At 34.1% G+C, this 20,510-nt stretch overlaps 3 protein-coding genes across 5 annotated transcripts; 1 reads left to right on the plus strand and 2 right to left on the minus strand.

Annotated features, from left to right (window-relative positions):
• Positions 1–199: 199 nt before the first annotated feature.
• LOC109602576 (probable Rho GTPase-activating protein CG5521) lies at positions 200–11,720 on the minus strand. Of its 3 annotated transcripts, none has more exons than XM_020018993.2 (24): positions 11,450–11,720; positions 11,255–11,365; positions 10,594–10,611; positions 10,054–10,305; positions 9,667–9,996; positions 9,378–9,572; positions 9,130–9,317; positions 8,745–9,070; positions 8,453–8,687; positions 8,066–8,365; positions 7,314–7,908; positions 6,785–7,230; positions 6,583–6,730; positions 6,247–6,398; positions 3,619–3,951; positions 3,351–3,561; positions 3,134–3,297; positions 2,820–3,081; positions 2,586–2,758; positions 2,268–2,528; positions 2,048–2,206; positions 1,864–1,991; positions 1,534–1,775; positions 200–1,479 (listed from the first exon to the last, which is right to left on the minus strand). In XM_020018993.2, the coding sequence occupies exons 1-24, from the start codon at positions 11,553–11,555 to the stop codon at positions 1,286–1,288; spliced, it is 5,529 nt and encodes a 1,842-aa protein (XP_019874552.2). In that variant the 5' UTR covers positions 11,556–11,720; the 3' UTR covers positions 200–1,285. The 3 variants fall into 3 exon arrangements, with proteins under 3 accessions (XP_019874552.2, XP_019874544.2, XP_049819057.1); XM_020018985.2 differs by having other exon boundaries at positions 9,130–9,320; XM_049963100.1 differs by having other exon boundaries at positions 9,130–9,320; positions 9,667–10,305.
• Positions 4,656–6,194, plus strand: LOC126264599 (katanin p60 ATPase-containing subunit A-like 2). Its single transcript, XM_049963108.1, has one exon. It carries the CDS (start codon positions 4,746–4,748, stop codon positions 6,084–6,086), a length of 1,341 nt encoding a protein of 446 aa, XP_049819065.1. The 5' UTR covers positions 4,656–4,745; the 3' UTR covers positions 6,087–6,194.
• Positions 11,721–11,938: 218 nt separating the features above from the next.
• LOC109601793 (N-terminal kinase-like protein) lies at positions 11,939–16,590 on the minus strand. The gene is made up of 13 exons (XM_020018079.2): positions 16,231–16,590; positions 15,914–16,177; positions 15,637–15,860; positions 15,496–15,586; positions 14,953–15,267; positions 14,681–14,902; positions 14,395–14,623; positions 14,148–14,339; positions 13,915–14,079; positions 13,703–13,854; positions 13,494–13,649; positions 13,261–13,438; positions 11,939–13,201 (listed from the first exon to the last, which is right to left on the minus strand). The coding sequence occupies exons 1-13, from the start codon at positions 16,342–16,344 to the stop codon at positions 13,062–13,064; spliced, it is 2,442 nt and encodes an 813-aa protein (XP_019873638.1). The 5' UTR covers positions 16,345–16,590; the 3' UTR covers positions 11,939–13,061.
• Between the last annotated feature and the right edge of the window lie 3,920 nt (positions 16,591–20,510).

Below are 20,510 nucleotides of genomic sequence, written 5' to 3' on the forward strand. Positions count from 1 at the left end.
ATCTCTTATCAAATCCATCCAAAACTGGTCAGTCTGATAATACCCAAAGCCACAACACTGTGGAGTTGCCTCTCATGACTTCAAAATTCAATAAATAATTAGTCAGTAATAATGATTTTGATATTGATAAATTGAAAAATACCATTGTATTTAAATAAATATTCAGCACGTAATGTTGCATATTTCCAAAAGTAAATCGTAGTTAAACATAATATATTAGTTATTTTTATAAATAAAATTCAATAGAGATGGCACTTAAGATGCTTTATATGGATGAGAATTTGTGAAACAGGCCCTACCGAGTGTTCCAATTCACAGTTGATAAGAAAAAATTTTGTTGATGACTTTCAAGATCCGTATTTTTATTTAGTGCTTTCTTGTTCTGTTGAAATTGAAAGAAAAATTTGCAAAAACAAAGTATATAAGTAACAGCTAATGTGCAAACTTGACTTTATTGGCTAATTGAATAATTTAGGTACTAACTAAACCTTTAGCTTTATTGATAGCTAATACTTGAGGAAGTTTATAAAGTATAAGTATTGGCTAATTTAGCATTAAAATTGGGTATAGGATGATATCAGAAAAAAAGAACATTGAAATAATACAATTAAAATATTCATAATTGTGTTTTCTATCAAAATAGTTAATGGTTTGGATAGTTTATTTAAGTTATCCATCTAGTTTACAAGTTAGCTAAGTTTGCACAGTACCTTGAACATATATAATATGCAGGCGTTTCACGAATTCTGACCCATATATAATTGTTGTTGTTAAACATTAGGTATTAATTACCTAATTAGTAAAAATGAAGTCCTGACATATCATTACAACCTACCACTCCATTCATCTTCAATTTGTTACAAATTCTCCAGTAAAAAAATATGTAATATGCATTACGCTTTTTCCTAAAATTAATAAATTACAGTATGTTACAACAACGGTTAGTACAGTACCCAGAGACTCGAGGTAAAAGCCTAAAAATAGAAATTCAACCGACCTAATGACTCTACCAGCATTGGAAATGTAATAGAATAGTTGCCAACTTGATTTTAAAGGTAGTTTTAACCTACCCCAATCAAAAACACACAATTCAGTTAAGGCTGAAAATTACCCCTAAAACTAAGAGGACAACCAACCTAATCAGAGTCATCTTTATTTTTTAGAGGTCGATTATATTTACAATCGGTGCTGTACTAGGTATCCGTCCCACAGGATCATGGGACATTGAACTAGTGCGAGTTTATCTACATATTTGATACGGTAGTGCAATTACATATCTAATACCCTACTTTTTTCTAGTCATTTGCACTGGACTTTCCGGTGGCGACTCGATGGAAGTGTCGTGACGCAACGATCGTCTCGAACTTTTTAAGTTTGTCGAGAATTTTTTAAGCGGTCGCGGCGATATACTTGTCGATTCGACGTTTTGAGACATATCGTGGTTATTGAACCATACACCTTTGGATGATGATTCACTTGCTACAACCAAAGTAAATTACTTTACTTTACATTTACAATTTGATTACAACTAACCTCTCCATTTGGGGTCTGTTCTCTGAACTGGCTTGTGAGAATGGCCATGACCGTCGAGAAGAGCAGCTGCCAAAGTAGAGTTGCAACTAGATCCGTCGTTAATCAACGCAATCGATCCACCTGCGCAAAATGAAGTATTGATATCGGCCGGACTATAAATCCGCGATATCAGTTCTTCGTACGTGGTGCTCTTCTTATGTTTTGTCACTACAATGTCCAATGATTTCGCCCTCTCCTCATAACTGTAATTTATTAATAATTAATGTAAAATCCATTAAACACGCATGTAAATAAACCAAAATTATTGTTTATGTCTACTCATATACGTACTATTGTTGGTAATGTTCGTAGGTAATACGTTTTGCCCTGCTTGCACAAATTGCGGTTGCTCTTACTAGACCAGCTAGAATGTTGCTTTCAACAATTGCTTCATCAAACAAGACTCCAAAATGAGGTACCTATAATAGATTTGTATTGAAATCATTTTATTTTAATATGTACAACAGTTACTCACGTCATCTTTACAATTAATAGTAACACGATTGAGATTATTGCCCAGTGGATAGATAACAATCAAAATATCACAGAATTCAGTGGGAATGATGTCGCGTCTATAGTCCCGCCAGTGCTCTGACCAAACAATATGAACTTCGTCGTTGCCCAAATGTTTTGTCTGTTAAAGATCATTATAAAAATGTCACTCCTTTTTACCCAGTAAATAATGGTGAACATACCTTGCTGTGAACAGCATCGGGAGCTTCTCCGGGCATCCTTGTTGCTACGTGGAAAATTGCTTCGAGAAAACTGGTGGCGATGTAAGGTGCGGTCAAACCTGTGCCCTGTCTGGGAAGACCGCCAAGGAAGCCAGTGTGACCCTCCAATTCGATTTCCCAAGCTAACGCGGCAAGGAATTGCTCGTAAGCTGCGCTGCCGCCTTGGTTTGACAATATTGAATTCTTGTCTTCTTGCCCCGGGGCCACATAAATAACTGCCACCTTAAATAACATAATAATTGTACAAAAATGTAATTTGAAATCAGTTATGTTTGTTACCTTGTGTGTTTCCCTACAACTTTGCATATCTAAATTTCTTAGCTCACGCAGAAGCCTTTCGTTTTTATTCAGAAGGTGGAGTTGTCGACGTCGTTCCCAACCTGCAAGTCCCAGTTGAGAAAACAGAAGGCGACACTGTTGGAATGCTTTTTGCTCCATTATACAGTTCAGAGCTACAAAATAAAGAGCATTTTAAGTAATAAGATAGGGGTTTTTATGTTACTACTGCCCCACCTTGTTGACTAGATACAGTGTCCAAAGAAGTTTCCCTCTCCGTTTCAGTTCGACTGTTGGGACGACTTAATGGTTGCGTGGGCATACTGTCGGAGGTTTGGAGACAGCGATTCTCTTCCAATTCGGCGTTTCTTTGGCTTATCACCGATTGAATGGCTTCGGATTCAAGTTCAAACGACATAGGAGGAGCCGCGGGCTCATTCAGTCGGCGACTAACGTCTTCCAAACATTCGGGACTTGTGTGGCCGAGATATTGCAATAACTGAAATGTTACGAATGTTACGTGGTATAAAATAAAGGTTAGATGAACTTACATCGTCCAGTTGGTCCAAATCCGGTGCTGAATTAGAGACATTCGGCAAGACGTTTGGAGGCCTATGTCTCATGGCGCGTTGCGGTAAATTTTGTAAAGTTCCCACCATTAAACTTTCTGGCTGGAAGTAGCTCATGGGACCCCATTTATTAACATTGTTTTCAACTATAAATAAGAAGATTAATCGCGTATAATTACAAATAAATGAGGAAACTAACCTTCAGGCAATGCATCGTCTTCGGAAACGATGTTGTCTGGCGTTTTATACAAAATTGATGCATCCCAACAAGATTTCCCTGACAAATCTCTAAGAATAACCCTAACTTGTTTATCTGCAGTACTCAAACCGGCTGTTACTCCGCCTCCAGGTAGATCCAACGCCGGCAGCTCAACCAGACTAGCGATCACGTTTTTTGTCAGTATAAACAACTGTAACAAACAATATTGTGTTTTAAAGCTATAAACCATTCAATGAAATGAACTTACTTGTATGTTGGGAGCGGTAAATATACTCGAGTTGAGGTCATCACTCGCCAAATTCGGTACGTCGTCTTGTTCGACAACGAGAGAACTAAGCCTTGCTGCACCAATGGCCATCGGGAAATGACTTAGATAGGTTACGAGATGAGCCAGGACGGTTTTGGCACACAGAACGATTGCCTGCTCACACTGACCGTTACTTTTGGGCGTGTGCAAACCTCCCGATTTGCCCAAGTCGTCGGAAACTATGTTCGGGTCGAAGTCATCGTTTAGAGACGGCTGCGACAACCCACCAGCGTTTTCCGATGATGCCATACCCATGACTATTTTATGCAACACCTATAAAAAATTTTAATAATTAAATGAAAATATTCAAATGCAGTTTGCTAAATAAACCAAAAACTAGACAAGGCCTTTTACACAGATTATTACCATTCCTTCAGTTTGGCTTTAATTTCAATTGACGATAAGATTGGGTTGTTTTTATACATTCGAGTTATCGCCTTTCGAGTTTTTCGAACTTCAGGTTTAATAATACGATTGGGTTATTTAACCGAAAACTCTTAGCCATTTCTTCTTGTTTCTCTCGGTCTTGGTAAGTTTCAATTTGATCAGTGATTAAATAATTATAATAATCAATTTAAATTCACAGGGAGCAATGAAAGACCATAGAGTAAAAAGTTGTACATTGAAAAATAAAAAGTATGCAATTTTTTCAAGAATAAAATTAGAATGATTAGTTTGATAGTAGTCACAAACATAGAAATCAACATTAATGGTATTAGCACCCAATTCAAGTAATACAGCTCATATTTTTAATATAAGCAAGTTGCTATAATTAAGCTATAGTTAATATTGTACGAATAAAAAATTTCAGACATTTTATTGTATATTTTTGTGTGTTATTAGTTTTTAATTTATTGCACAAATATACAAATAATTTTGAGCGTATTTGTACATTATTAATACGTGAAAACATTCATAATTGAAATCTGGTATGGTTTCCATGGTAACTAATCATAATTTATTTTCTGAATATTGATCAAACAGTTGCTAAGTGAAAAATACAACACTCATTACTGCCAATAAATTTACTCGTGTCAGGTGTTCATTTATACTTAAATTTTTTTATAATGGCAGAGATTAGTTCAGCTCGGAAGCACAGTTTGATAGAAAAAGTGAAAAAGGACGGTCAAGAGCGCAAAAGAATTATTCTTCATCTAATCCTGGGTTACCTTAAAGACAATGGCTTTCAAAAATCTGTGGAGAGTATTAAACAAGAAGCATGTATTGGACAAATGTACGAGGTTTGTGAGAACGTCGATTTAGATATAATATTACAGGAATATCAAAGTTATTATTTCACCAAATTCCAAAGATCACCCAAAATCATTAAAAAACAAGAAACTGAAGAACACACCAGACCTGAGCGAATGAAAAAGAGAAGTTCCTTGACTATAAGCAGGAAAGAGTCTGTAAAGCAAAATAATCTTGGGAATGGAGCTCCAGTTTTCCCCGTTGAAGTTCTACACCTGTCACCAGATGAAAAGTCTTATTCAGAAACGCCAATTGTAGAACAAATTCCACCGCAATTTTCTTTATCCGAAATTTACTCAGGAGAATGGAAGGAATTCGCTGAAGCAATCCAAAAAGAAATCATAACAGAAACATCGTGTACATTTGCGGATTGTATTGGTTTGGACAACGCAATCGAATGCGTCAAAGAAGCAACCGTTTATCCATTGCAATATCCAGAACTATTTCAGAATATGCAAGAATCGTGGAACGGGGTGCTGCTATATGGCCCGCCTGGAACGGGGAAAACGTTACTGGCCAAAGCAGTGGCTTCTGAAACCAACTGCACCTTTATAAATCTCACAAACAGCGCCTTCATCAGCAAATGGCGTGGAGAATCCGAAAAAATGCTAAAGGTTTTATTCGAGATGGCCAAATATTACGCTCCCACTGTGATATTCATTGACGAATTGGATTCAGTTATAGCAGAAGGCAGTCATGAGGCTTCTAAACGGTTTAAATGTGAAATGTTGGTGCAAATGGATGGGATTACAAAAACTACTCATCCCATATTCGTCTTGGCAACAACAAATCATCCATGGGCACTGGAAAAAGCCACATTAAGAAGATTTGAAAAGAAAATTTTTATCGATTTGCCGAACGAGAGAAACAGAAATAAGTTATTCTCATACTATCTAAAAAAATATGGAGGAAATCTCACTAAAGAGGAAATAGATGCATTAAGTAAAAAGACCATTCGTTTCACTGGACATGACATCAAGACTTTGTGCAAAGAAGCTAGAATGAGCATCATTAGAGAACAAATTAAAAATAAATCTTCTACGAATCAGATCAGTTTCGACGCGATGAAAAATTCACTGATTAAAATTAAGTGTGGAACTTCAGAAGAAGACATAAAAAAATACAGGGATTGGAGTAAGGAATTCGGATCTACTTAAATTGTTCAATTCTATATTATCTCATATACAAATAATTAGATGCAAAATACTCTGTGTTTACAATATTCTATTTTTATACATTTAATATATATATATTATTAAATTAAATTTGAGTTTAATTTGTGTTATGCAATTAATAAAAAAAATATTATTGACTTACTGTAAAAACTTGCAAAAGCAAGCAGGTTCCTCTGGTTTCTCCGTACTCGGAAACTTCCAGCAGTCTGGCAGGACCCAGCTTCATGCACCACTCCCCCAAACACAAGAGCAGGGCCGTGCCCAAAGCTTTATCACTCTCACCAGCTGTAGAAGCTACGTAACATACAAATAAAAATATTTATGGTACATATTTGACGTCTGTGGTCAATATGAACACCCTTCGGATAACTTCCGAAGTGTTTTTAACGAATATAAACATTAAACACAACAATTATTTCATAGTCGGTTTTATTGTAATATAGTTAATAAAAACAAATAAATTTAAAACGGGACTTACCTAGCGGGGCGTGCCTGAACAAAGCTAAACAGAGAGTTCTAATGACGCTATTACCCAGTCGTGGATATTGAGACCACAGAAGTGGAGCGTGGTCACAAAGAACGAAAAGAATATTGCTGGTCAGTTGAGCAATCACCTTCACATTGAACTGTTAAAACAACAAATATAATTAGAAACTCCATTAAATTAAAATGTCTATTACCTTCAGTGCAAGCAATAGTACGTTCAGAGCATCCGAAACCTTCGGATGAAATGTTTGATTGGCTAATTCCTTATAAACGAACATGCCGAGGGCAGATAACGCGATGCACCGAGCCTTTCCGCTGGGCTCCCTTCGTCCTGCCCTTAGTAAAATGCTGACCACATGTTCCTTGATATCTGGACAACTCATCACTTCGATGGAGGAGTCGGGCCTTAAGACGCTGACCGAGTTCAAATCATCGGGAAGACTTAACAGATTTGCCAAAATTGACACTGCCTCAGTACGGGGGCTTGTATCCAAATTTTCAACGTTATTTAACACAGAATTACACGCGTGCACCAAATCCAAAAGTAGCAACGATGATCCGGGCAGTTGAAGCGAAAGAAATCTGGGACCCAGGTATTTCAAAACTGTATTCAATGCTGGTTTCGATGTTCCTGTTAGGGCTAAAATAACAACACAAATGTACTCATTAATAAAAATTAGTAAAATAAACCACTATTTGTTAACATTATTTGAATTCACTTACTTGTGTGCAAGAATCTGTAGAACTGTGGCAAATACGTCCTATACTTTGAATCGCAATTCAATGTGATGATGCATAAGAGCCTCAGCGCATTTAATTTGCCGCTCTCGTATGCGTCCGGCGACATCAGTGCGCCAAAACACCATGGCAGTACCAACGTCAGGGGCGGAATCAACTCGGGCGACTGTGGCGTTGACATGTTGTCCATTGAGACTCCCTGATTGTGCTTGATCTTGATCAACGTGTCCGTTAACTTAATTAGATATTCGAAGACTTGCGAGTGCAATTTTGGCTCGGTGATCGCGTTAACGTCACCTAGGGCGCCCAACATTCGACGCCACAGCACAACAGCCACATCCGGCAACCAACCGCGCAAGTTGCCACCGCAAATGACGCCCCTGTTGTCACCGGACTGCTGTTCGCCGGATCCGTGGGTGTCGTTTGTTGCCGAGATAACGTCCAGCTGAATGGGCGAGTCTTTGATTGAATTGCTCTCCATGCCGCTGGATGGGGCGGGACTGGGGGATCGCGTTCTGTCCGTCGATTCGGTGTCCATCGCGGGCAAGTTGTCTAAAGACCGCGATCGACGGTTTTTAGACTAAAGACAGAAACGTAAAGGCTCTTAGTACTACTTTGAAAACACAGACAGAACATAAATAAGTAGCTATATTTATAAAGGCAGTTGTATTTTAGTGCTGAACAGGTAGAGGCGGATTTATGAAATGAATATTATAAACAATATTATGTTTACTTACATTACGATCTCGGTTGGTAGTTCTTCTTTTAACAGTTAAGTTGGTTTCACTAAAGCTTCTGGTAAGTCCGGATCTAGTTCTTTTGTGGGACGTATGGCCTTCAGGTAGAACGGAATCTTGTCGTAAAGTTGTGCGATGTCCGACAGAGTCGGTTGTACTACATGGGGTTTGAGATTCGACTTGACTAGGCAATCGACGTCCGCCTCCGCGTTTCGATTTATGACGGTCCAGAGGCAGATCCGTGAGGTCCAAATTGTATACTTGGCGGGCGAGAACTCTTGTTAATGTTTCCATTGTTTTCTGAAAAAGGTTTTTGAGGAACTCCATGAAATATACTGCCTTAAATTATTTAATATCTTTAATTAATTAATTTTAAGATAAACTTACCGCCCACTCTTTGATCAATTCGTCCCAATTGGTTAAACTTGTGAGCACCAGCAGAAATCTATCCCAGAGCTCTCTAGAAATAAAGACGTTTAAGTTTGCCTTAATCCACGTGACGATTAGAGTTTGAAAAATGGCCTGAGCTAATTTCCCACCCAATGTTTGTGTCTTTTTACGCTGTGGCGCCTCTCCCAATACCAGCGATGTTATTTGTAATAAAACTAAGAGCAATTGTTCCCTATAAAACAAATTTCAACATTAATGTTGTTGTTTCAATTATCAACAAATATATTACCATGTGTGACTGTCCATTCTAGTATGCATAACCATATATCTATAAATATTCAAGACTCGTTTACATGCATCGGTTTGGTCTTCAAGCATTTTTACAATATGCGAATTTACCTCCAGTAAAAAGACATTGGCAGCATGTGTTACGAATAATTGGAATACATTCTGCATTCCAGCTCTCACCAACAGATTTTCTTTGTGGATTGCGCCCAAATACGAATCGTTCCTCAGTCTGCCCACCCTACCGTTTTCCGAATTCGGATCTTCCAGCACCCTAGGCGCGTCTTCTGGCAGTTCTAGTGCATACGGCGGATATTCTAACACGGTATTCTGAAATATTGTATTTTAAACATTACACATTCTTACGTAAAATTCGTAAGTTTTCAAACCTGTATTAAATCCTTGTAAACTGAAATGATCTTTCGGATTGCACCGATGTGATTAAAATTAAGCAAAAACGCTTGTCTGTACATTTCATGAATAAAATTTACGTTGTCTCTTGTGCTGCAAAGAACATCCCTAACAATTTGTGCCGCCAACTGTTCGTCTGTTGCTGTTTTATTAGTGTGGATTGAAACTGCTACAAAAATAACATTGACAGACAACGATTTCTAAAGAATATAGTTGTTGAACATACTTGAATCTAGGCTGGGGTGATTGCTGTCTGTATGCGACGAATCCTCTTCTTGATGGGAATTGTTTTGAAGTGATGAAGACGTAGAATCCGCATTTTTCTTCGTCTGATGCACGGAAGTCGCTACCCACATTATTAGAGTAACACGACAATGAATAAATTCTGTCTCAGCTTCCATCCTTCGAATAACCGGTAAATCTATAAAAATTAAATTTTTCTTGATAAATAAAATTGTTATTCAACACATGAATACTGTAACATATATGTTACGTCCATAATTATTTATTTTTACCTAAGTTGGGTCTGTACAAAGATGTATCACTGCAGAATCCGGGACAGATCCTGGGTAAATAATACGTCTTGAACTTTTCGAGTAGAAAATTGAAACACCGATGATGATGGGCCGGCTTATCGTGCCATTCCAGCTTAACAACAGTGCCTACCATGTGTTCCAATAATGTACTCAAATACACATTTGCTGGATGATCTGGAGGCTTTTCTGCATTCGATGGCGGAAGTATGGGAAGCAATTCAGCTGGCGTTACAGGATTTTGTAAGCTGGTGTCATGGAAAACGCTAGCACCAAAATTTTGCGAGTGGGCAGACAAGTGGTTGTTGAAGTCTATAAAATAATTGTCAATTTCAATATAATTTGGGGTGAATTTGAGGGTACATGTACCTGGAACTAAAGTCGCAAACATCTCGTGTACGTAGTCGGGCGCGTTGTCGTTAAGTGCTTGGTACCACATCAGAAAATATTTTATTGCCTGTTTCCTTAGCCTGGTAGCATTGCCCGAGTGAAGAAGCTTCGATAACAAACGTCCCAGCGAATGCAGCTGCCATCGCTTATGAATCAACTCTGGCAATAGGCTTAGAATCTGTTCTAGTATCCATAAAGTGTTGTCCAATTCTTCCTTGTGAGCTTTATGGACTATAATCCAATCAAGTTAGAGTAACTGTACTGTTTAGGGTCAAATAGGATCAACAGGCAAATTAATTACAGGACAAATGTTAAAGAATCGAATTCGAACATTATTATTAATGGTAATATAATTATAAATATATACGTTTAATATATATTATTATAAACGTAGCTAATTACATTCATTACAATTAACTACATTTTAAGTAGTCTTTTGATAATTATATGAACAAATAATTTGCCTGCCACTTCTCTGAATTATTAAATTATTTTTTATTTTTTGTGCTGATAACTTACCTAAGTGAAAGGAGAGTTCTAAATAGACAGCGACGGAACAAAACAATTAGCAGATTAGTCAAGGAACATTTAAAGCTACATAGAGGAGGCCTAACTTGAATCTGTCTACAGATGCCCTGTCACCACTTTAATCCTTGATGTTAAATTGTATATGAAAAAATAAACAATTCATGAAAGTTGTGAAAAAAGTTGAACTGAGCATTATAGCTGGGACAGTTATATACATCACACACAACATTTAACATACAACACTGATTAAGGGGATTATTGACTTAACTTACAATTTAACATCTATTCTACATAAGTAGAACATTGATTTATAAAATAGTAAAGAAAACAATACATAAGTAGTAGTGAGGAGTTTATTAATTTATTTATACACATAAACTGTATGCATTTATTTTAAATTTTACATGGAACTTTCTGACCATACAATTTTATTTGTCTGAAAATGATACCGAATAACAGATTTTCTTGCAGTAGCCATTAGAATAATATTAGTCACAAATATATCTACACATAGCAAAACTGGTTTCCATCCTTATATTATCCAATTATTAGTTGATTATTGATTTGTAGATGTAGAGATGAGTGGGCAACAGTTAATAAATATTCATAGAGAGCAGATTCAAGGTAGGATAGTATATGAAGTCAGACTCACCACGTTGTCGAAGATTGCTCTCAGTTTGAATAAAGCTATCATAAAGTACCCCATATACATGACTAAAGTTGGCCTCAAAGAGCCCCTTTGATTCTGCACTGTCCACATTATCTAAAAAAATTGAAACTTGTCACTATCATTTAAGAATTTGAATTGTTCATGTTATGTGGAACATATCATTGATTTGGTGCTGACCTAGTATGAGCCGCAAGTGTTTTATTCTTGTGGTAAGATCCTTTTTTGGATCTTGTAACTTGGTAGTTGACTTTTTAACGTCAACAGGATTCCTTTTGCTAAACATATTTTTAATCGATGCACGCCATCAGATCGAAAAATACACCATTAATTAATGTCCTAATAATCAGTAGAATCATTTTCATTCACTTTTACATGCTGTAATCGCAGTAATCACATTTTTATTACTATTTTATTGTTGACGTACACTAACATCAAAATGTCAAACCAACACTGCCAAATCGACGGTGACAAATGGAACTAAAAATGTAAATATTGTGAACGCGGTAAATTTAAATATAAACATTCTGTATTTACAACAAAAAGGTATAATAAAGGTAATAAAAACTCCAATTTAAGTAGAGATAAAAATTTATTTTACATACATGTTAAGTTTATATAATACACTTAAAGTAAAGTCAACAAAACATGAAATAAATCACGCACATATAAAAATATATATATATATATTTTAAATATCAAAGCATAAGTAAATTTAATCTCAAAACGAATTCATTATACATATAATAAAAATTTACATATTTACTTTTAAAAATGTTATGAAATCACATGCCTAAATTATTTTAATATATAATTAAGTCAGGAAGAAATATACTTTGGTATGTTCAGGGGGACTTCAGGGATAACTGTCTAAAACAAGTGAAGCCACTATGATGTTAAAAGTATAAACCAAAATACGATATTCTCAACAAATATATTTTAGCTTGAATGAAGCAATTAGTTTCCAAACAAGCTGAACAAGTTCTTTAAGCGTTCCAATAAGCTTACAATTAGACCAGCACTATAAACAATTAAATTGGCCAAGAATACAACTATTGCATTTTGATTCACACATTAGTTAAAACAGTTTTTCAAAAAATGTAGTACATATGCTAATTCTTGAGCATTAAGAAATTAATATTGACGACAGTACAGTATGCCAACACATTGTCACGCACTCATAAGATAAATGTGGTCCAGTCCATCGTAAAGTTTATTCAAGAAAATTTCTGTGTACACGGTATCTGAAGATAACGGCAGTGTAACATTTACATTTAATATTAGAGTCGCATAGGTAAGAATATAAAATTAAAGAAAAGAGTACCTGAAGCACAGTAAACGCAAACGGTTTCTTTAGATAACGCGTTAACATTCATTTATACATGTAATTTTAAACTGCGTTTTAATATCAGTCTTCACCAATATTTAAGACATGAATAAGTAAGAGTATGTTAGATATGTGCAGCTCTCAAATCTTTTGTAACATTTTTATTATACACATTTATAATTATAATTAAATTATTCTATATATAGATAAAACATGTTACATAGATCCAATAAGACCATTCACAATATACAATAAGATTAATAGTTTGTTAGATAGATTTTATACACATAAAAAATTGAAAAACGGACAGGATCGTTTTTGGTGTCCAATACCACCCTGACTAAATTCCTTCCATATATGCTTTGAATCTTTTATCAAATTTTTGGATGCTTCAGTTATGTGTAACTGAACCATGCCGCGTCATAATTAATATTCCTGTTTTTGTCTTTACAAGTTATCATGGGGTTACAGTTTCTTTGTGCCCAGTTTCATAGGACCACTAGCTGGACCTCTACTTGCACGCCTTGCCTCTAGTTCCTTTTGCCTCATTAATTTTCGCTCCTCCCGTTTTTTCCTAGCTTCCTCCAATTTCGGATTAGTTCCGCCTATGACATGAAAATAAATTTAAAAAAGATTTCTAATAGAGAGAAATAAATGATGGTACCTCCAGGATTTTCTTCTAGCGGTTCAAATTCAGAGTCTTCCCATTTATTGGTAGATGGTGCATTAGTATTGCTTTGACTCCAGTTATGGTTTTCATTATTTCTATCCACTGAAATGATTGGCGTAGAATCTGTTGGACTCCATGCTTCCGATGGTGATGTCATATCTGCCTCAACCTCCTAAAATAATATATTTTTAATATACCATGAAATCTGGGTGGTGACGGCAACTTACTGGTTCTTCCTCTAAACTGCCCCACTCTTCATTATCCCAACCATCTGTAATCCTAGCTGTTCCGCCAGATCCAGATGGAGGACTAGTAGGATCGCTACAGTGACCTGCTCCACCGCCGCTATTGCTTCCACTGGTACTAACAGCTTGTCCACCCGTCTAGTAATACATATATCAGATTTGTTTCAAATTATTGTCATTGTTAATCTTACCTCCATATCACCCCAATTATCATTATCACCCCAATGATCATAATCGTAATCAGAAACGGAATCGTTTCCACGACTTCCGTCCTCGTGTTCCAATGATGTCATCGACGTCACACTTGAAGTTGTTGTTGATATGCTACTACTTGACGGTTGCTCTGTGTATTAGACAAACATTAAACTATTGAAAAACAACTCATAATAGAGGAAAGTTGTACCTAATGATCCTGGTTTGCTGAGCATTTTATTGGCCATTGGATTCATTGATTTCACAGTGTCCGATTGGCTTCTGTAAAATTTCGCAGTGACTGCAGTTACTGCCCAACCTGCCCATGTGGCGGCTGCGTTACTCAAACTAGGTGTCGCCGTATTTACATCCGCTTCTACACAAAATAAATCAATATCATTTAATTTATTTTAAGAGTTATCATAAAATTGTCATCAAACTCACCCATACTTTCCCTCAAGCTGGGATCCTCGGAAACCTTCTCCAGTTTTCCTAAGAAACCCTTTATAGTTCTAAATACGGAATCTCTAACACTTTTCTCAGGATCCATAGTCAAATGGCACAATACTGGCAAAATTCTTGTAGATACCTCACTCAACAAATAATACTGTTGAGTGGCAGCTAGTGCCAGAACACCTATAGCAAAACACAAATTTATAATTTGCTTACTCAAAATTCATGCAACACTTACCAGCATTCCTTGCAGGAGGAAAAGGATCGCGCATAGCCCGAATGAAAGCCGATATCAAAACTTTTTGTCGCATCTGTGGATGTAAATGTTGTGCAATCTTCCCCAAACAAACAGTAGTATTAGTCCTAATACCACCTTGGTCATCCTTCGACTGCAATCTGGCAAAGTGCCTTAAAACCTCTATATTCAAGTTGTTGTAATTGAGTTTTGGAGCCAGATGTATGACAGACTAAAATGAAACAATTTTATTTATATGTATTATTCTTTTGTAAACTTAATATTCCACCTTGACAGTTTGTTCTCTTATTGTGGGATTGGTGTCCATAAAACCATGTGCCACCTGAGGAAATATCTGATCATTGACAGTTGCTGACTGTAGATGACCAATAAAATACTCGAGCTGCTGAAGAAGTCTAGATCTGGTAGCCCTATCATTACTTCCAAATAATTTTACAACACAAGGTACAATTTTCTTCTGGTATTCTGCTTCATCCAGCAATCTACCCAACTAAAACTTCATTATTTCGCTACTGTTAAACTAAAATACCATAAACATACCTTAAACATGGGAGCTAGAACGGCACTACCGGCATCGCCATACTCGAAAGCAGTGATGAGCTGGGGCAAAATTTTATGTTTGCACACATTGTCTGGAAAATTATCCAGATGCGGTGTGAGATTAGAAAAAAATCTGTTTTTCTCGTTCTTGTCCTTAATCTGAATTTCCTCAAGAAAGAGCAGCGTGTCCACCAGGTCATTCTTGAAGTAGCCGCCAAATTTTCGACAACGGGTTATAATGTCAGCTGGGTTTGGTCTTGATGATGGATTCGTGCCAACAAGTTCATAGTAGAGGGGCCCTAATTGTTTTGGAATCTGAAATGATTAGTGAAAATTACAAAAGAATTACAATGGAACAAGAGAAATGGGTAATATCCTGACTGTTTCTGTGAAATTAACATTTTTTCGTAGTTTTCCATTTATTTAATTGCTAGTTTTCTAATAACGTTTACAACAATATTTAACTTACACTAATGTATTTATTTTGTTTAATAATTAGAAAATTACGTATTTTTGATATGTAAATGAATAAAAGATACTTACTTTATCCAACATTTTAAATGATCCTTGCGATTGAGCTGGTCCATTAAAAACTTCCCAAATAAGACATCCCAAGCCCCACATGTCTGCCGAACTAAAATATTGAGAAAATTATATAAAATTGAGGAAAATTAACTGACTTACCATTTTGTGGCCATTCTTTGTTTATTATTGTCATTTTTCTCAGGTGGATCATATAAATCTAAACTAGGCAAACATTTGTAAATTGTAATGGAATTATCTTGGGCACTCGAAATATATTCAACACCACCTAGTTTCCACTCCCCAGAAACATTTACAAATACTGACCAAATGTTCACATTGTTATGCCTCAAGTTACCATCATTATTTAAAAATGACAATGCTCTCTAAAATACGTAATTGAAATAAAATACAAAAATATTAGAATGAGAAAACTTACCGTAATCTGAAATATACCCCATGCCACATATAATTCCTTTTGTGGCTTTTCCAAAGGAAGTTTATCCAAGTGATTGGCTAAAGTTTCAACATATTCAGTAGCTAAATATAAAAATTTATCAGTCTCTAAACTATCTAAATAAGTTAAAACACTTGGATGCCGTAATGTTTTTAACCTCTTAATAGAGGACTTGGCAATCTCCAATTGAGACTCACTACAGTTTTTAATATCAAAAACGAAAACTGACACCTCTTCATTTGAGCCCTATAATAAACACATAGAGACATTCAAAAACACAAAAATGTTTGTATAATTACCTTCTTTTTGCCTTTGTGCAAGGACCAAACGCTTTTTTCATGCAGCCCGCCTATTTGTTCTCCAATTTCGAAATTGAAATCTTTCGACGGATCGCGAGAAAAAAACGACCACATATTGTAACTTAAATTTGTCGAATATTACTCGGAATTAGGTAAACATTTAAAAACCTAACCTATTTGCCACCTTAATCATTTTTGACGTTTAATACTTCACTGTTGATAAGTAATAGCTTGACGTGTCAAGTAGTGTTAAAAGTTGGTATTGAAATATAGAAGAATATATTTTCATTTATTTATTTTTGCTACAAATTAGTAAGATGTCATTGTGGGGATGTGTACATCTCATGGACTATATTAATTTTTTAATGAACGAAGTGGTCTCAAGATTTTAAAATAATGTAATTATCAAAATGTAAATTAAAAGATAAAAAAAACTTTTACAACAATGTTATGTTTAATTATTTTCATACCGGAGCCAAACCACTAGTTAGAGTAAGACGTATCCCCTGTCCCGTGTCTTCACTTAGATTTTCGACATTTTTCCAATTTCACATTTTAAAGAGGAGAAGGGGAAAAATTGGATTTTTGTTGTTTGAGAATGATTTTAATAAGGTGTTTGCAGTGACGATAATTTTGTTCCGTTTTTAAATTCTTTTAACATTAAAGTATATATTAGTATCGTTTTTATTAATATTAAATTTTAACATAAATTAGTTGTACTAATTAATGTACTTAAATGTGATATCGTATTTTAAAATTTCAACCATGGTTTTTATGAATTATACAAAAATTTTCTATTATTGTTACCTAATGAATATACTCTTAAATTTAAATTTATATGTTAAATTATAATTTTTACTAATATAATTCAAATTAAATATAAACAAATAAAACATTATATTAATAATATAATTAATTATATAAATAAATATATTCTATTCCCGCTTGTTTTTGCATTTCGTGCATCATCAGATAGGACATAATTCAAAATTGTATCTCTGCAGTGGAAGTACAATTTTGAAAATCCTATGACAAGCCTTACAATTTAAAAATACAATTTTGGGTTAGTAATTTGTAGGTGAGCTTGTCGGTGTATTTACGGCGAAAACTATTCAATTCAAAAATACTAATCCTCGCTGAGTAAATGCGTCCCTACACTAAGTCACAATATACTAAAATCTAAATAATTTATTATCTGTAAATAAATTAAAATTATTAATTATTACGAATTCCTGCAAATAAAAAAATAATTAAAAAATGAACAAAAAGGTTATTTGTTGGCCAATAATTTGGTGAACAAGAAGGCTGTTAATTTGACGCTATTAATTTGACGAACAAAGGGGAATTTGTTGGCCTTATCGTCTTTCCAATAGTTGGTTGGGTCATCATGGTCCAGATGTCAGCAGGTCTTGACGATCAACGAAAAAATGAACAAAAAATCTTCTCCCAATATTTTAATCAGAGAAAAATCCCAAATATGATAATGCAAATATGATACCATGCATTCATTCTTATTAACTCATCGATGCTATACTTGTCCTTGCAAAATTTAATATGCATTTATTCTTATAAACTAATATATCCTATACTTATCCATGCATTTATTTTTAAATGATTGATACTCCACTTAATCCAAGTAGAGTTGATTTATTCTGTTTTGTCATTTAATGCATGCATTTATTCTTATATACTAATATATCCTACACTTATCCATGCAAAGTTTTATCCATGCATTTATTTTTAAATGATTGATACTCCGCTTAATCCAAGAAGAGTTGATTTATTCTGAAATTTTGTCATTTAATGCATGCATTTATTCTTATAAACTATCCATGCAAAGTTTTGTCCATGCATTTATTTTTAATTGATTAGATACTCCACTTAATCCAAGTAGAGTTGATTTATTCTGAACTTGTGTCATTTACTGCATGCATTTATTCTTATAAACTAATCTATGCTATATTTATCGATGCAAAGTTTTATCCATGCATTTATTTTTAATTAATCCATACTCCACTTAATCCAAATAGAGTTGTTTTATTCTGAAATCTTGTCATTTAATGCATTTATTCTTATAAGCTATCCATGCAAAGTTTTATCCATGCATCTATTATTATAAATGATATTAACCATTCAATTGGTTTTTCAATAGTTAAACCATTGAGAATTCAATATTTATTTATATTACTAGCGACTTCTGTAATTATAAAAACACACTAGTAATTGTGTTGTCGTTCCGTTTGAATTATTTTCTTAATTGATAAGCGTTTATTTCCCAATAATTTTAATTAAAATTAATATAAATTATTTTAATATTTTAATTATTACTTATAAAACCGACATTATAAAAAATATTTATAGTAATTATTATATTTAAGTTTCAGTAGAATTAACAAAATTTATATTTCTAAATAAGAATTGGTATAAAATAATTTCAAAATATAATTGCAATAAAAGAACAACATTAATGTGCCGTTTAAATAAAATAATTGAATAACCCCGTAAACAACTAATTCGTAACAAGGACACCTACCTTGCAATCCATGGTTGTATCCAGTATATCCAATAGGGCACTAATCACAACACTAATTGAACACACGAGTCACCACACTAAACCGAACTGCACTGCCGAATTAACTTGGAGGGTATGGTGGAGCGGACCACCACCCCATCCCACCGGACCGGTCAATAAGGCGGTCGATAATAGACTGAAGCGGCGTCTAATGGCGGCGACTCATCCCTTGCGTCTGATTGGTCGGCGTCGAGTTTTTGTTAAGTCATGCGTATCGAAAACATTTTCAACCGAACTGAAAATTTTCCTATATCAACAATAGTTTTATAATAAATTATAGTTTATATGTTATTACAAACATTATAATTAACATAACATATTGTTAATGCTAAGTTAATTTTATAATCGATAATTTATAAACAATAGACTCATTTCAATCGAAAGTAAATAATAATAAATAAAGAAAATACAGCAATTTGAACGATACAAATAATATCCAAAATTTATTGTAAAAATACATAAATATATATATATATATATATATATATATATATATATATATATTATATATAATTAAATACGTTAAGAATTAATAATTTGTGTCAATAATAATACAAATTTACTTATTATTTTATAATAAATAATTGTTTATATGTTATTATAACCATTATAATTAATATAAAATATTGTTAAAGTTAAATTAATCTTATAATTGACAATTTATAAACAATAGATACATTTCAATCGAAAGTAAAACAATTATTTATTATAAAACAATAGGTGACATTTGTTTAAAATTAAGATATTGTATAGGAAAATTTATTATATATATATATGTACTTTTACAATAAATTTTGGATGTTATTTGTATCCTTCAAATTGTTATATTTCTGTTATTTTTTATCATTTACTTTCCATTGAAATGAATCTATTGTTTATAAATTGTCAATTATAAAATTAATTTAATTTTAACTATATGTTATATTAAATATAATGATTATAATAACATATAAACAATTATTTATTATAAAACAATAGATGATATTTGTTTAAAATTCAAATATTGTAAAGGAAAATTTTCAATTCGGTTGAAAACGTTCTCGATACGCATGACTTAACAAACATTCGACGTCGACCAATCAGACGCAAGGGATGAGTCGCCGACATTAGCCGACATTAGCCGACATTAGTCGCTATATAAGACGCCGCTTGAGTCACACCAGTCAGTCTGTTATCGAACTTCTTATCGACCGGTTGGGTGGGCTGTGGTGTCGTTGAGAATAAATGCATGCTTTAAATGATAATATCATGACAATAATTCAACTTTACTTGGATTAAGTGGAGTGAATATACAACAGTTGAGAAAAAATGCATGTATAAAACTTTGCATGGATTAGTTCATAAGAATCAAAGCATACTTCAAATGATAAATTCATGACAATAATTCAACTTTACTTGGATTAAGTAGAGTGAATATACATCAGTTGAGAATAAATGTGTGCATAAAACTTTGCATGGATTAGTTTTAAGAATCAGTGCATGCTTTGTATAATAAGTTCATGACAATAATTCATCTTTACTTGGATTAAGTGGAGTGAATATACAACAGTTGAGAAAAAATGCATGTATAAAACTTTGCATGGATTAGTTCATAAGAATAAATGCATGCTTTAAATGATAAAATCATGACAATAATTCAACTTTACTTGGATTAAGTAGGGTGAATATACATCAGTTGAGAATAAATGCATGCATAAAACTTTGCATG

This window comes from Aethina tumida, chromosome 1 (assembly GCF_024364675.1).
Source record: "Aethina tumida isolate Nest 87 chromosome 1, icAetTumi1.1, whole genome shotgun sequence".
Taxonomy (NCBI): domain Eukaryota; kingdom Metazoa; phylum Arthropoda; class Insecta; order Coleoptera; family Nitidulidae; genus Aethina; species Aethina tumida.